General features: G+C 41.3%; 1 protein-coding gene across 1 annotated transcript in view; it reads left to right on the top strand.

Annotated features, from left to right (window-relative positions):
- Positions 1–1,802: 1,802 nt before the first annotated feature.
- The window catches only part of rhobtb3 (Rho related BTB domain containing 3), a 113,092-nt gene continuing 98,464 nt past the window's right edge, over positions 1,803–16,430 (top strand). Inside the window, exons 1-2 of the mRNA XM_048595126.1 lie at positions 1,803–2,200; positions 2,387–2,612. Coding sequence (XP_048451083.1) covers positions 2,199–2,200; positions 2,387–2,612 — 228 coding nt within the window. The 5' untranslated portion in view covers positions 1,803–2,198. The remainder of the gene's footprint in view (positions 2,201–2,386; positions 2,613–16,430) is intronic.

Raw genomic sequence — 16,430 nt, 5'->3', positions numbered from 1 at the left:
GGACTTCTGCCCATTCTTGTTCTGAATATTTTGGAGATTGTTAACCCTGCTGTTGCAGACCTTTTACCTTTGCATGAACACTGCCTGACTTCTTCTAGATTGTTGTAACTTTCTGTTTTACTGAGCTCACGTCACAAGGCAACAATGGTTTTTCTTTGTCTCTTCTATCATTTATTTGAGTGCTCTGAACTGATCACCTCCTGCTCTAGTCCAAGGCTGTAACCATCACTTAAAACAAAAATATAAACAAACACAAAATTTCCTGGCACTAAAACTCTCAAAGTGAAACTAAAACTATGTCTTCACTCATCTAAACATATACAAGACAGAAATACAAATCAATCTCAAAGTTACATGTTATTCTTCTGGACATTTTCTGTTCTTTTGGCTCTTTCTTGTATTTCTGTGTCTGTTTTTAATCCTGTCTTTCGTATATTTAGATGGAGCTGGAGAATGACGACTTTCTACACTTTTCACTGCACTCGAGTACACATCAATAAAATCTAAATCCAAATCTAAATCTAAAACAATATTAATATACTGTAAGCCTCCTTCACAATTGTATGACATGACTTTTACATGCCACTTGTCAGTCCAAAACTTAATGTTGTCCAGGTCTTGCTTAATAAGGTCACAGATCTCTTCAGTATTTGAGGAGCTGGAAATGCTACTGAACATTGTGCAATCATCTGTGAATGTCAACACTTCTGACCTTAAGATTGACAGAAGGTCATTTATATATGATGTAAACATGGTTGGGTATAGGAGACGATCCTGGGGAACTCGTGCATTGATATTTGAGGACTGAGCTGATTGACCTCCAACGTCCACAGTCCCTTTCCTTTGTACTAAGAATGACTCCAATTAGTGTTCTTCTGATTCCCACTGTTTGCAGTTTTGCGAGTGTTCCTTGATGTCATACCCAGTCAAATGCAGTTTTTATATAAAAAGTAGGCAGTCTCACCTCCTCTCAGAATTTCAGCCCTTTTGTCCATGTTCAGACTAAGGATGTCATGGGGTCAGGAGTTGAGTGGGCCTGGCAGAACCTGAATTGAGTGTCAGTGAGTAGGTCATTGCTGTGTCAGTGCCATTTGACAGCACGGTTAATGATACATTTCAGCACTTGGCTGATGATTCAGATTGGACTGATGGGGCAATGATTGGCTGTGTTGATTTGTCCTGAATTGTGTGGATAGAGCATACCAGGGTTATTTTCCACATTGCTGGGTAGATGCCAGTGATGTAGCTGTGCTGAGCATTGCTTGGCTATGGGTATTGTTACTTCTGAAGCAGAAATAATTGAAATTTATACAGTGTCAGAGGACGTGGATATATGTAATGCTTGCAGTTATTAAACTGCTGAGCCCCCACTTTCCCAGACTATTTATAGAATGATAGCTATCCCATGGTTGATGTATTACACTGTTTGGCAGGTTCACTGGTAATCTATCCAAATTATGTTGGTGGACAGTATTAAGGCCTGTACCTGTGGTTAAATGACTACTTTGAGAAAATAAAGTTTAGAGAAAAAAAAACAACTATCTGAAACAATCTGTGTTTGTGCCGATTGCTGCTGCTGTTAGACATTTAGGTCACCAGTGCTAACTACGATATGAACTACCAGCCGCAAGCTGTCCTTCTCACACGTTAGAGGACACACAGGAGATATTGATCCACGCACGGTGTTATTTGATTTCCCGTTCCCAATGCTCCGCTGCCTAAGAAACCGCTGTCTCTGTCTCTCCTTATCCTTAACATCACTGTGATTTTCCTCGTTTGAAATAAAGTCGGGGGATAAATCCCGCGTGTGGCGGCATCAGTGATTTGTGAACGGATTTAAATCTAATTCCTTTGCTTCACTGACGTCAGGATGCTGTGACTGGACCGGGTTTTGCGGGTGTATTGGGAAAAAAAAACTGTCCTGTCGTCCACAGTGCTGGCTGCCTGTGCCAGAGCCGCCTTTTGCAGTCTCCGCTGATCTGCTGTGGGCTAAGGACGAGCCCACGGGGAAAGGGACGGCGAGAGTAAAGTTCACCGCCTCGTCTCGCTGGATATTGCTGCATTCTGTGCGGTCAACTCAGGCCAAAGAGCCAGCTTCAGCTCACTTCGAGTTTCTTTGTTACTCGCACCGATATAACTATGAATAGACCGCAGCATTGGCTCGGCGTTTGTGTTAAGCTGTCGAGCCAGCATTGATCATGTAAGTTGCACATACCGGTTCGGTAAAAGTCGTTTGCAGTTGTTTTTTTTTAAATTGAGTTCATTACTGTATTCCGTGTTAAAGTCAGCCTGGATAGCTTGTTCTCACAAAGCCGCACGCCTGTATTTGCACGGCTGATGCTAGTCTCCTTTGACTGAGTGCCCCTGTGTGTAACTTGTTGTTTAGGTCGGTTCGGATCGTGGCTCTGGGCAATGAGAAAGCAGGATTTGAGGACAGCCTGCAGCAGCCGGATCTGATCACCACCTATTTCGGCAGACATGCCATTATCCGGCACGTTGAAGAGAGACGCTTGCTCAGCTTTGCCACCCACATCACATTTCCTGCCTTTGTCGAGTACCAGGCTTATGTATTCGGCAGAGTCGGAGTGCTGATTCACGACTGTCCCAGTTGGGTAAGGAGATAAAAAAGTTACAATGGGACTTATAAGATGGGGCTCGCCGCTTAAGGTCACCTGAAATGTACGAGCGCTCTGTAATGTTGGTGCAACCCACCCCTATCTGATCACTTGTCCCCTCATGTCAGTGGTGCGCCGTTTTTGCTTTGGCTAATCCAGTAGACCGTCTGATGTTTGAAGTGAAGTTTGCAATTTCAAATGGTGCGATTTTATCAGAAGCTTGTTATGCGGAACAGTGATTTTCCCCCATTTGTCTTAAAATTGAGACGTTTATTCGCTTAATTTGTCCGTGTTACATATTGTCTATTTGCACATAGATCTAATGTTCAACACACGGCCAAAACATCTCAAGAGGCATACTTTAACCCCGAAACAAATAATAATGACCACTTTTGAGCTTTCAGGAAAAAAAAGGAAAGAATTGCTTATTGTTCCGGTGACTCCTGAAGGTCTTACCACTGAATTTATGAAAGGCTACAGAACATTTCCACAGTAGTTATTCTTTAATTGACCTCAGGAAGTGCCAATTTAGACTGCAATCCTTGTGATAGCAAGGAAGGTTATCAAAAATTACAGAGGGATTTTGATCAAATGGGGAAGTGGGCTGAGGATTGGCAAATGTAATTCAATACAGATAAGTGTGAGGTGTCGCACTTTGGAACTTTTGCCCCACCCCTATAACGACCGTATAGATGTTAAAAGCAGTACATGAATGGAATGCTACTTTTGGAACTGGGCTTAAGGTTCTAAAAGTTCTATACAGTATTTGGTAAGATCCTGAGGAGTTTTGTGGAACAGAGGGACCTAGGAGCACAAGTAAATAGTTTGTTGAAAATGGTGTCACAGGTGGACAGGGTGGTGAAGAAGGCATTTAGCATGCTGGCCTTCATCGGTTGAGGCATTGAGTATAGGTGTTGGTAAGTTATGTTACAGTTGTATAAGTCATTGGTGAGGCTGCACTTGGAGTATTGTGTATAGTTTTGGTCACTCTGTTATAGGAAAGACATAGTTAAACTGGAAAGTTTTCAAAGAAAATTTACAGGATGTTGTCAGGACTGGTAGGCCTGAGTTATATGGAGAGGTTGGCCAGGATAGGACTTCATTCCTTGGAACTCAGGAGAATGAGGGTGGACCTTATTAAGGTGTATAAAATCATGAGGGGCATAGATAGGATGAATGCATCCAGTTTTTTTCTCAGGGATGGGGAATTGCAAACTAGAGGGCATGGGCTTAAGGCAAGAGGGGAAAGATGTAAGAAGGACCTGAGGGGCAACTCCTTCACACAGAGAATGGTGCATATATGGAATGGGCTGCCAGAGAAAGTGGTTGAGGCAGGTACAATAGCAACATTTAAAAACATTGGGATAGGTACATGGATGGGAGGGGTTTAGAGAGATACGGACCAAATGCAAACAATTGGAACTAGCTGAGTAGGCACCATGGTCAGCAAGGACCAGATTGGGCTGGAGGGCCTGTTTCCATGCTGTATTACTCTATGACTCTATGACTCTAAATGCTTGTAAAGGTAAAGTCACCATAATCCCACTCTCTCATTGGAGAGGGACAACTCTGGTTTAATTTGAGGTTCATCATGCCCCAGGCAAGGAGAGAGGTTGAGAAGAAGAATCCTTCATGATAATCCCAGCCAGTGTGGGAACTGAACCCATGCTGTTGGCATTACTCACCAGCTAATTGAGCCAACCAACAGTGAAGGGGGTATACCATTGGGAAATGAAATCCATCATAAGTGTGAGGATAGGTTTCATAACTGGGCTTAAGGTTCTAAATTACCTGAATAATAGCAGTAGAGATCAGTTACCAATATAATAATATTTTGCCAGAATATACATCTGCACTTTAATTGGATTTCAATTCCTGACACTTATTTTAAAGGAAAATCTTTCAGAAATTAGCTCTGAGAGATTAAAAATGCTGCTAAGGTATTTTCAAATTAACTAGAATTATTTTAAAATTTGAAAAAAAAAGGCCTGAATTATACACTTATAAAAGGTTAATGAAATAATACAGCCCTTCCGAGCATATAACTCTGTCCGTATATTGAAATGGGGGAATAGTGCTTTCCCTGTTTCAATGCAGACATTGCTACTAAATATCCAGATCACTTGTCTTGGGAGTGACGAGAAGTAAGTCAATCAGAATGTACAGTACTGTTTTGGGAATTGCTACAGGCACCTATTATTAGTTTGTTTTAATGAAGTGTGAGTTTCACGTAACAAACTGCAGGATCATTTCAATGACAGTCATTGTGTGAGTATGTTATTCTGTTAGCAACAACATAGCTGGGACTAGCAATATTCAAGCCTACCCTCCCATCTCATCCCCACCCCTGAAAGGATGAATATAGGTGTTAAAAGCAGTACATGAATGGAATGCTACTTTTGTAACGTATGATTAAGAATCGTCAGCTTGTCATGCAGGTAGACATAAGCTCTGGTAAGTGCGCACTCAGGGAGATGAGCAGCACAGAATTCTGATGACAAGACCTTCCTTGGCAACAGCTGGAGTATGACACAAGCAAAATGGGATAAACTCTACCTCAGTGGAAGCAACACAAATAAATGATTAATATCTAAAAGAATATAAATGAAATTTGAGGTGGCAGATAGTTGTATATGACATATTGTCAAGAACTGAGCATGTGATGGTATGTAAGCATTGTTATATGCTGTCCTATACAGGACACAAAAATTAACATGAATAAAAGGAGATAGTAGGAACTGCCGATGCTGGAGTCAGAGATAACACAGTGTGGAGCTGGAGGAACACAGCAGGCCAGGCAGCTTCAAAGGAACAGGAAAGCTGATGTTTCGGGTCAGCACCCTTCTTCAGAAATGGGGGAGGGGGGATGGAACTCTGAAATAAATAGAGAGAGGAGGGGTGGGGCTGGGAAAGGTAGGTGGGATGGTGATAGGTGAGTGCAGGTAGGCAGTGGTGGGGATTGGTCAGTGAGGTGGGAGGAGCGGATAGTTGGGAGAGAAGACAGACAGGTCAAGGAGGCGGGGATGGGGGCGGGGGTGGGGGTGGGGGGTTGGTCAGGGGATGGGGCCGGGGGTGGGGAGATTTTGAAACTAGTAAAGTCCACATTGAGACCATTGGGTTGTAGAGTTCCAAGGGGGAATATGAGGTGCTGCTCCTCCAGTTTCCGGGTGGTGTCATTGTGACACTGGAAGAGGCCCAGGATGGACACGTTGTCCAGGGAGGGGGAGGGGGAGTTGAAGTGGTTGGCAACTGGAAGGCGTCATTTGTCACGAACAGAGCGCAGGTGCTCCACAAAGCGGTCTCCGAGCCTCCACTTTGTCTCGCTGATGTAGAGGAGGCCACATCGGGAGCAGCGGATGCAGTAGACCACATTACCATTCTTGTAAACCTCTTTGCATGCTCTCCAAAACATTCACATCCTTCCCACAGCGCGACACCCAGACTGTACAAAATACGTCAGCAGAGGTCTAGTAAGTGCCTTGAATTTGTTCAGCGTCACCTCCTTGCTGTTGTACTCTATGCCCATACTGGTAAAGCCCAGGATACTGTTACTTTACTAACTGCTCTTCCATCTGTCTAGCTGCCACCAATGATCTGTGCACATATACACCTCTAAAAGTCTTTGCTTCTGCAACGCTGAAAAATTGTAACCCCTATTTTATGTTGTCTGTCCATGTAATGCAAAATGCATTACCTCACTCTTTGACAATTGAACTGCATCTGCCGCTTATTTGCCCATTCCAAATACTTCTCCATATCCATGTTGGCATTCTACACTTTCCTCCTCATTGTATACAATGCCATGTGACTTTGTATCATTTACAAACTTGCCTCCTGTTTAGCAAGATCTAAGTTATTATTATGTACCAGGAAAAGCAAGGCAGCCAATTCCAACCTCTGAGGAACTTCACAACAAACCTTCCTCCAGCCCAAAATATCCATTTACTATTACTCTTTGTTTCCTATTGTTCCACTAATTTTGCACCCACTTCGCTACGGCCTCTGTTGTTCCATGAGTTATAACTGTTCTAAATTGTTATGACATGTTTCACCAGTCTGATGTGTGGCACTGTATTGAATGCCTGTACAGCACATCAACAATATTATCCTCATTGACCCTTCCTATTGCCTGTTCAAAAAAAATCCAGCAAGTTAGTAGAAATCTATGCTGGCTCTTCCTAACTCATCCATCACTTGCCATGTGACTACTAACTATATGCCAAATAATTATTTCCAGAAGCTTTCCCCTACAGAAGTTAAACTGACTGGTCACTGATTGCTGGATTATCTTGAAAATCTTTTTTGAACCAGAATGTAATATTTGCAATTCTCCTCTGGCATGTCCCAAGTCCAGGGAAGATTGTGGCCAGGGGCCCCTAAATTTCCACTCTCACTTCCTTCAGTATCTTTATATGCATTACATTGGCCTCAGTAATAAAAACAGAAAATCATGGGAATACTCAGCAGGTTTAGCAGCATCTGTGGAGAGAGAAAGCAAAGTTAACATTTCAGGTCTAGTGACCCTTCTTTAGAAAATTGTACTTGAATGCCTTGTCAACTTTTAAGTACTGCCATTTTATCCAACACTTCCTCCACTCAATTTTGAATCCTTTTAGTGACTGACTTTCCTCTGTCACTATGGCTTATGTAGCAACCACATCCTTGGTGAACACACATGCAAAGTATCTGATACCTTAGCCATGCAGTATGCCTCCATATGTAAATTCCCATTTTGGTCCCTAATCAGCCCTACTCCTCCTTTTGCAACCCCTTCACTATTTAAATACCTATAGAAGTCTTAGGAATTCTCGCTATCATTTCTAATGGTCCCTCTTTGCTTCTTTAATATGCTTTTTTTTAACGTTCCCGCTGGACGTTTTCTATGTTCCTCTTGGTTCTCCATTGTATTTTCTGCTTGACACTTGTCATAAGCACACTGTTTCTTCTTTATCTTATTTTCTATTTGAATTTTTAACCAGGGAGTTTTGAATTTGTTTGGTGTACCTTTCCATTTTGAGTGAATATACCTTGACTGTACCCAAAATATTTATTTTTTGAAAGTAGGCCATTGTTTTGCAGGTTTTTCCCTTTGTTCCAGTCTATCCAGCTCAGATTTATTTGGATCTCCCTCAGTTAATAATTATTTCTTTAGATTGCCTTCTGTCCTTTGCTACCAACATCCTAAACCCAAACCAACACAGTATTTAGTGAACTGGAATCACAGAAAGCAGTATGACAGTATGTTTCCATTTACAATCTCATGGCATCTGCGGTCAGAAATAAGCTGAATTTTCATGGAAGAGAATTGAGTTGGTAATTTTCCAGGAGGCAGAATCGGGATGGGGCCTAGCCTTCTGCCTCCAATGCAGGCTCAGCTTGCATGGGAGTCAAGTGGATGGCAAGGCTGGAAGGCTGGAAAACCTGGTCAGGTTCAAATGATGATAGTCAGGCCTTCAAATCCTCACTTCTCCACCCCACATGCCCCCACTATAATCCCTCATTTTCACCCATGCCTCCTCATACCCTCAATACTACCTCATTTTCCACATGCAACCTTGTACACCCATGCCACCACCACGACCCTTCATATCCTCTCATCTGTTCCAACGCCCACTCATATTCCTCATGCCCTTCCAAACTCCCTCATTCCACCCATGCCTCCCTCCTATGCCTTCCATAGCCACTCAATCAGCTTATGTTATAAGAGGACCTCAGGAGGGATGTCATTAATATTGTTTCATTTCCTTTTTAAACAATCTAACAGGGCACTCACTTAAACACACTTCCTCCTGAAAAAAACTCATTCACGAATTCTGTTCAAAAAAGTACATCCCTCAATTTGAAATCTGTTTCAAAAAGAAGCAAACATTTATTTATTCAACCAAATAAAAGACATAGTCATTTAATAATTTCTTAAAACTGTTAATCAAAATGTGGACGCAGACCCCTGCTGAAATAAGTGATTTTGAACCCTTTGGCGTGGCAAAGGGGGCCCGTGCATGCCCACCAGGCCCATGACGCATGACAGAGCACTTAACAAGGAGAACTGTAAAGTTGCATACTTTCTTTATTTCTTCATTTTTCTGTCTTTATGTTCTATGTTTTGGTTTATTTTTCTGTGTTTTAAGATGGCGTCGAAGAATGGTGACACTATACAAGACTTTTCATTGAATGTTGTAATAAGATACACGTGACAATAAATAAATCAAATCATATCATCCAAGTATTCCTAACACAATCAGCTGAAATAACAAACCTTGCATAATATAAACAGTGGGATGTATTGAGACTGAAAAACCTCTCAGACTAAACAACACCAGATGTCAATCAAAGTAGTTCAGGAAAATTTGGGAGCTTTCTTTTCCCTCTAAGTAAAGGATGCTGAAGGCTGTTTTTTAATTTGAAAAGTCATGGGCATTTATGTCACTTTAGATCATGTAAGATCCCAAGCAGTTTTATCATCACCTATGAATGCATGGGAACACTTTTGCCAATGAGAAAAGCAGTCAAAAGTGTCTCATCACTTATACAATGCTGATTGATGTTATGGTCAATGTACCTTTGCAGGACAGGGCTCTGTGATGAATAACTACAGTAAAACACACACTTAACTTACAAAACAGCATCTAAGCATGTAAACTCAACAAAAAAAACCTCTTTATTTTCCTATTTCAAAGCTTGTCTATTACAGAATTCTAAGATCAGGCAACATTTTGTTTTTGGATCCTCTGTTGAGACTGAGGTTTTCCCTGTCATTCATGCCACCCATGACAGACAGTTTATCACGTTTGCTTAGAGACTGAACTAAAATTGTAGGGATGGGAGTTTAAACTGCCCATCCTCATTTTGGAGCTGGCAAGGGCATAATTCTGTAGGCTGTCTCCTTACATTTTTATAACTCAGGGTAATCCAAAATTGAGGACAGGAAAAAAGTTGTGGCTATTAGAGCTGCACCTTTTTTGAGATATTTTCAGTGTTGGAGCTGATTTCCTTGAGTTCTAAGAGCAGTAACTACTGTTTTATGAGCTGTTGCAATGTATTGGAACTTTGGGGAACAATACAAGAACAAAGCAATGGCACTTTTAAAAAAAGGAGGAAGGTCGACAAAGGCAGTGACCACATGTTGGGAAGTGAATCAACCGATAGTGGGGTACCGAGACTGGCTCTAATACAATGAAGGTTAGGGCGGGCTCCGAGCGATCGATTGTAATAGGGGGCTCTCCAGTCGGAGGCACAGACAGAAGTTTCTGCAACCACAGTGAGACATCAGAATGGTGTGTTCCCTCCCTGGTGCCAGGATCAAAGATACCTCGGAGGGGATGCAAAATATTCTCAAAGTGGAGAGAGACCAGCAGAAGGTTGTTGTACACATTGGAACTAATGACATAGGAAGAGGTAAGGACGAGATTCTGAGGAGAGAATATAGGAAATCAGGCGGGAATTTAAAAAGGAGGTCCTCGAGGGTATTAATACCTGGATTACTCCTGGTGCCACAAGCTAGTGAGGGTAGGAATAGGAGGATAGAGCAGATGAATGTGTAGCTGAGGAGCTGGTGCAGGGGAGAATGATTCACATTTTTTGTATCATTGGAACGTCTTATGGGATAGAAATGACATGTATAAGAAGGTCAGATTGTACTTGAATTGGAAGGTGACTAATATACTGGGGGAGAGATTTGCTAGAGTTGCTTGGGAGGATTTTAACTAAGAAGGGGGGATGGGATCCAGGGAGATAGTGGGGAGAGAGAGCAGTGCGAGACTGATAAAGTTGGGAAACACAGTAAGATAAACAGTCAGGGCAGGCTGGAATAAAGCAGAGAATGAGGTAGGACTGATAAATTAAACTGCATTTATTTCAATGCAAGAGACCTAACAGGTAAGGCAGATGAACTGAGGGCATGGTTGGGAACATGGGACTGGGATATCGTAGCAATTATAGAGACGTGGCTCAGGGATGGACAGGACTGGCAGCTTAATGTTCTGGGTATAGGTGCTATAGGAAGGATAGAAAGGGGAGCAAGAGCGGAGGGGGAGTGGTGTTTTTGATTAAGGATAACATTACTGCTGTATTTAGGGAGGATATTCCTGGGAATATGTCCAGGGAAGTTAATTTGGGTGGAACTGAGGAATGAGAAAGAGATGGGCATCTTATTGGTATTGTACTATAGACCCCGCCAATAGTCAACGGCGAATTGAGAAACAAGTTTGTAAGGAGGTCTCAGTTATCTGTGAAAATAATGGGGTGGTTATGGTAGGGGAGTTTAATTTTTGAAACATAGACTGGGACTGCCTTGGATGGGGACAAGTTTGTTAAATGTGCACAAAGAAATTTTCTGATACAGTATGTGGATGTGCCCACTAGAGAAGGTGCAACACCTGACCTACTCTTGGGAAATAAGGCAGAGCAGGTGACTGAGGTGTCAGTGGGGGAGCACCTCAGGGCAAGTGACCATAAGCCAATTCGTTTTAAAACAGTGATAGCAAAAGGTAGATCAGATCTAAAAGTTAAAGTTCTAAATCGGAGGAAGGCCAATTTTCATGGTATTAGGCAAGAACTTTCAAACATTGATTTGGACGGATGTTTGCAAATGGGATGCCTGGAAAATGGGAAGAATTAAAACATGAGATAACGAGAGTCCAGAGACAATATGTTCCTGTGAGGGTGATGGGCAAGACTGGTAGGTGTAGGGTATGCCGGATGTCTAGAGAAATTGAGGTTTTGGTCAAGAGAAAGAAGGAAGCATATGTCAAGTATAGACCGCAGGCAGTAGGATTATACTTGAGGGAAATCAGGAGGGCAAAAAGGGGACATGAAATAGTTTTGGCAAATAGGTTTAAGGAGAATACAAAGGGATTCTACAAATACATTAAGGACAAAAGGTAACTAGGCGAGAATAGGGCCCCTTAAATAAATGCAGGGTTGCCTACGTGTGGAATTGCAGGAGATGATTGAGATACTAAATGAGTATTTTTCACAAGTGTTTACTGTGGAGAAGGTTATGGTAGATACAGAACATGGGGAAATAAATAGCGACATCTTCAAAAATGTCCATATTACAGAGGAGGAGTTGTTGGATGTCTTAAAATGCATAAAGGTAGATACATCTCCAGGACCTGATCAGTGTATGTCACAACTCTGCGGGAAGTGAGGGATGAAATTGCTGGGCCCCTTGCTGAGATATTTGTATCGACAGCCACAGGTGAGGTGCCGGAAGACTGGAGGTTGGCTAACGTTGTGCCACTATTTAAGAAAGGTGGTAAGGAAAAGCCAGAGAACCATAGATCGGTGAGCCTGACATTGGTAGTGGGCAAGTTATTGGAGGGAATCCTAGGGACAGAATTTAAGTGTATTTGGAAAGGCAAAGACTGATTAGGGATAGTCAACATGGCGTTGTGTGTGGGAATTTGCGTTGCACTAACTTGATTGAGTTTTTTGAAGAACTAACAAAGAGGATTGATGAGGGCAGAGTGGTGGACGTGATCTATATGGACTTCAATAAGTCATTCGACGAGGTTCCTCATGGTAGATTGGTTACGAAGGTTAGATCACATGGAAAACAGGGAGAACTAGCCATTTGGATACAGAACTGGCTCAAAGGTAGAAGACAGGGGGTGGTGCTGGAGGGTTGCTTTTCAGACTGGAGGCCTGTGACTAGTACTGTGCCACAAGGATTGGTGCTGGGTCCACTGCTTTTTGTCAGTTGTATAAATAATTTGGATATGAGCATAGGAGGTATAGTTAGTAAGTTTGCAGATGACACTAAAAGTGGAGTTGCAATGGACAGCGAAGAAGGTTACCTCAGTGAACAATGTGATCTTGATCAGATGGGCCAATGGGCCAAGGAAGGCAGATGGAGTTTAATTTAGATAAACGTGATATGCTGCACATTGGAAAGGCAAATCAGGGCAGGATGTGTACACTTAGTGGTAGGGTCCTGGGGTGTATTGCTGAACAAAGAGACCTTGGAGTGCAGGTTCATAGCTCCTAGAAAGTAGAGCCAGAGGTAGATAGGATAGTGAAGAAGGTGTTTGGTATGCTTGCCTTTATTAGTCACTGCATCGAATATAGGAGTTTGGAGGTCATATTGCAGATGTATGGGACATTGGTTTGGCCACTTTTGGAGTATTGCATACAATTCTGGTCTCCCTCCTATAGGGAGGATGTTGTGAAACTAGAAAGGGTTCAGAAATGTTTTACGAGGATATTGCCAGAGTTGGAGGGTTTGATTTATAGGGAGAGGCTGAATAGGCTGGGGCAATTTTCCTTGGAGTGTTGGAGGTTGAGGGTTTATAAAATGATAAGGGGCATGGATAGGGTAAACAGGCAGGGCCTTTTCCCCAGGGTTGGGGAGTCCAGAACTAGAGGGTATAGATTTAAGGTGAGAGGGAAAGATATAAAAGGGACCTAAGGGGCTACTTTTTCACTCAGAGGGTGGTGATTGTATGGAATGAGTTGCTAGAGGAAATGGTAGAGGCTGGTACAATTACGACATTTAAAAGGCATCTGGATGGGTATATGAATCGGAAAGTTCCGAGGGATATGGGCCAAATGCTGGCAAATGGGAGTAGATTTAGATAGGACATCTGGTTAGCATGGATGAGGTGGACCGAAGGGTCTGTTTCTATGCTGTATATCTCTATGACTCTATAACTCAGCACAAAAATAGTCAAAAATAGAAATTAGACCACCATTTTAAAAGGTGTCCTCAGTTGGCTTTACATGTCAAAATTCTAATGACAGCAAAGGATGCTGGAGTTCTGAAATAAATACAGAATGATGGAGAAATTCAGCAAGCCAGGCACAATTTGTGGAGAGAGAAAAACGGTAAATGTTTCAAATCCAGTGTGACTGTTTATAACTGAAGGGAAATGGAAAATAATGGTTTCCATGCAGTTGAAAAAAGAGAAGAAGGAGCAGATGTAAAGGCAAAGGGAGTGGTAATGGTAATAGAGGCAAACATGATTCCAGAATGGAAAGGAATGAAGTAGAATGTGTTGGAAAGGTCCAGCAGGAAAAATAGACAGTAAGGATCTGAAGTTACTGAAATAATTCAAACAAACTCTGAAATCTTGAGTTTCTATTAGGAACCTGTGCTCAAGGAATAAAGGAATGTCCACAATAATAGAGAACGAATTGTCTGACTTGCATTCTTCTTAAGAGTTTTTCACATTTGGCATGTGGGCAGGATCAATGTATTTATCCTAAATTTTGCAACAGTGTGTTAAGAATGCTTAGGACGATTGTGAGCTGTTGATGCTGTGTTTGTGTCGTTCTTGGTTCAGTAACACTTTGGCTTCTCATCCTTGTTTGCAAATCCCTCTGTGGTTTTGTTTTTAATTTCTGAAACCCCTCAGCCCTATAACACTCTGAAAACTCTGTGCTACTCTAATTCTGACCCCTTGAGTATTTCCTGCTTTAGTCACTCTCACCATTGGTAGTCTTCAGCTGATCAGCTCCCAGGCTCTGTAATTCCTGCCCCATACCTCTGAATCTCAGTTCCTCCCTTTCTTTCTTTAAGGTACTCTATCAAACCTACTTCTTTAACCAAGCTTTTGTTCACCTGCCGTGATGTTGTTTTATTGCTTTTGATTTCAAAGTTATATTGATAATGGTCTTGGGGGATCTTGGAGTCCCTATTTTACTGTGTTAAAAGAACTGTATAAGTGCATCTTATTATTGATGTAGTTGTCACTTGGAGTAAAGCAGGAAAGGCCAGGTGGCAATGGTAGAAGTTATTGAAATGAGAATCATGATTGTTTCTTAATGTGTATTTTTGTTCTTTATTCAGTAGAAAGTATAATTTTATTTCCACATTTTCTTATTGAAATTGGTTTGACAAATTAAAGTGAGATACTAGTCCTAAATATATAATTTATTTTCTGAAATGAATTGCTTTGAACAAACCTTGCATTAAGAATTCATTAACTGAGTTCAGAAGTTCACCAGTGAATATTACATGTTTATGCTACATTTCTATTTTTGGTATCACAAACTCTTGTGATATTGATAATTGCCTTTTACTCAGATACTGCTATGGATTAATGTTCACAGATGATTTTGAGACATCTCACACCTAAGTGGGAAATTCTGTTTGTTTTACAAAATGAATGAAGGTTGTGCCTAGTAGATATTTTCAATCAACCTGTGATGTGTTATGACACACTTTAAGGCAGGTGTAATTTAAATCCAGATCTTCTGGTCCAGAGGAAGGAACACTACCAATGTTCCATAAGAGCCTTCACTCCTTGAGCGTTAAAGTAAGCTGTGGCTCATTTGGTAAAATGAGCCTGTGAGTTACATAACCCTGAGTTAACATCCCACTTTACCAATTACATACAGAGATCTGGACTGTTCGTCATATTGACTTTAAATGAAATGTTGTATCAAGGTCCCATCTACCCTCTTAGATAGACATAAAATACTACATGACAGTACTTTGAAGATAGGTAGAGATATTCCTGCTGTTTGCTGGCAGTCACAATTATTTTTTTCCGTGAACGCTGAGATCAAAGGTGTGTCCATCATTCTTTTAGATGCCAAAGGAATAAGCTCCTTTTCAGAATCATGTATAGCTGAATGTGTTTGTGTGCAATTTTGAATAAACTTTTCCATGGGTACTCATTGGGCACAAAAGTCAGTGAATTCCAGCCATCTAAAGATGTTGCATTTGCTTTGAACGTCTACATAAAAAGCTTTGACCTGCAACAAAAAACATGATCTAAGATGATGCTTAGTTTGTATTTCTTTTGCCTGAATATCCACAAGGACAAGATTTTGGGACTGGTTGAAGCTGAGTTTTAATTTCATATACCGTGATATTCATTGCTTCCTGTGGTGTTTTAAAATATGTAGCATTGTAATTAATTTAATTGAGAATTATATTGAGTCACGTTTTCAATGCTTGTGAAATATTGTAATCCTTTAAAAAATCATTATTCCTGCCCACAAAGAATTATTCCTACTGCATAAGGATTCATTCATATTTTACTTTCAGTGAACAGAGAATTCCAACATATAATCAATTTTATTCATGTTGAAATGAAATTAGAAAATATTGTTGTGCTGGTATCAGCAGAAAATAAGCTTCCTATGAAGATTACAAAGAGTCTAGATTGTGAAATCTCCAGAGATGTCACAGCCCCACTGCTTCTATCATTCTGTTACTTTGTAGATTTGTGTCAATTATTGTTAATGAACTTAACTTAAAAATATACAAATGTAGGGCCAACAAAAATTGTATTCCAATCATTTAACTACTTGTACTTCCTTTAAGACCCAGGTCTGCCACTTCGTAGGGTCTTAATTTGATAGCTGAAAATGGGTGCAGACATTGTGATTTATGATTAATTCAAAGCAGAAGGTCCGGGTTCAAGCTGCATTTGTCATACAGGGATTGAATCTGGCCTAGGAAACTTCGAAGAGGGGGGAACATGGGAGAGAGCAGCCCCCAAAGTTTTTGGATGCAGCCTTGAAGACGTTAGTAGCAGAGACTCAAGAAGAGTGTAACCACAGAGGGTCAGGAAACCTTCCAGACAAATACAGTGAGAGCAAATAGCTGTGGAAGTCAATGACAGAGTTACATACTGAGGGCCTGGATGCAGTGCCATGAGAATTTCAGTGACCTCGCGCAAGTAATTAAGATTAGTAATACATCTTCAAATTCCATTTCCTATCAACTGCACCACTACCCCAGATACTGCTTAATTTCTCACACCCCCATCATCATCTATCAACAATCAAAGCTCATACTTGGTAATGCTCGCTCAGAGATAGTAGGAACTGCCAATGCTGGAGTCTGAGATAACAAGGTGTGGA

Source organism: Rhincodon typus, chromosome 3 (assembly GCF_021869965.1).
Source record: "Rhincodon typus isolate 14 chromosome 3, sRhiTyp1.1, whole genome shotgun sequence".
Lineage (NCBI taxonomy): Eukaryota > Metazoa > Chordata > Chondrichthyes > Orectolobiformes > Rhincodontidae > Rhincodon > Rhincodon typus.
The sequence above is the reverse complement of the archived record's forward strand: the minus strand, read 5'-3'. Positions and strand labels throughout refer to the sequence as shown.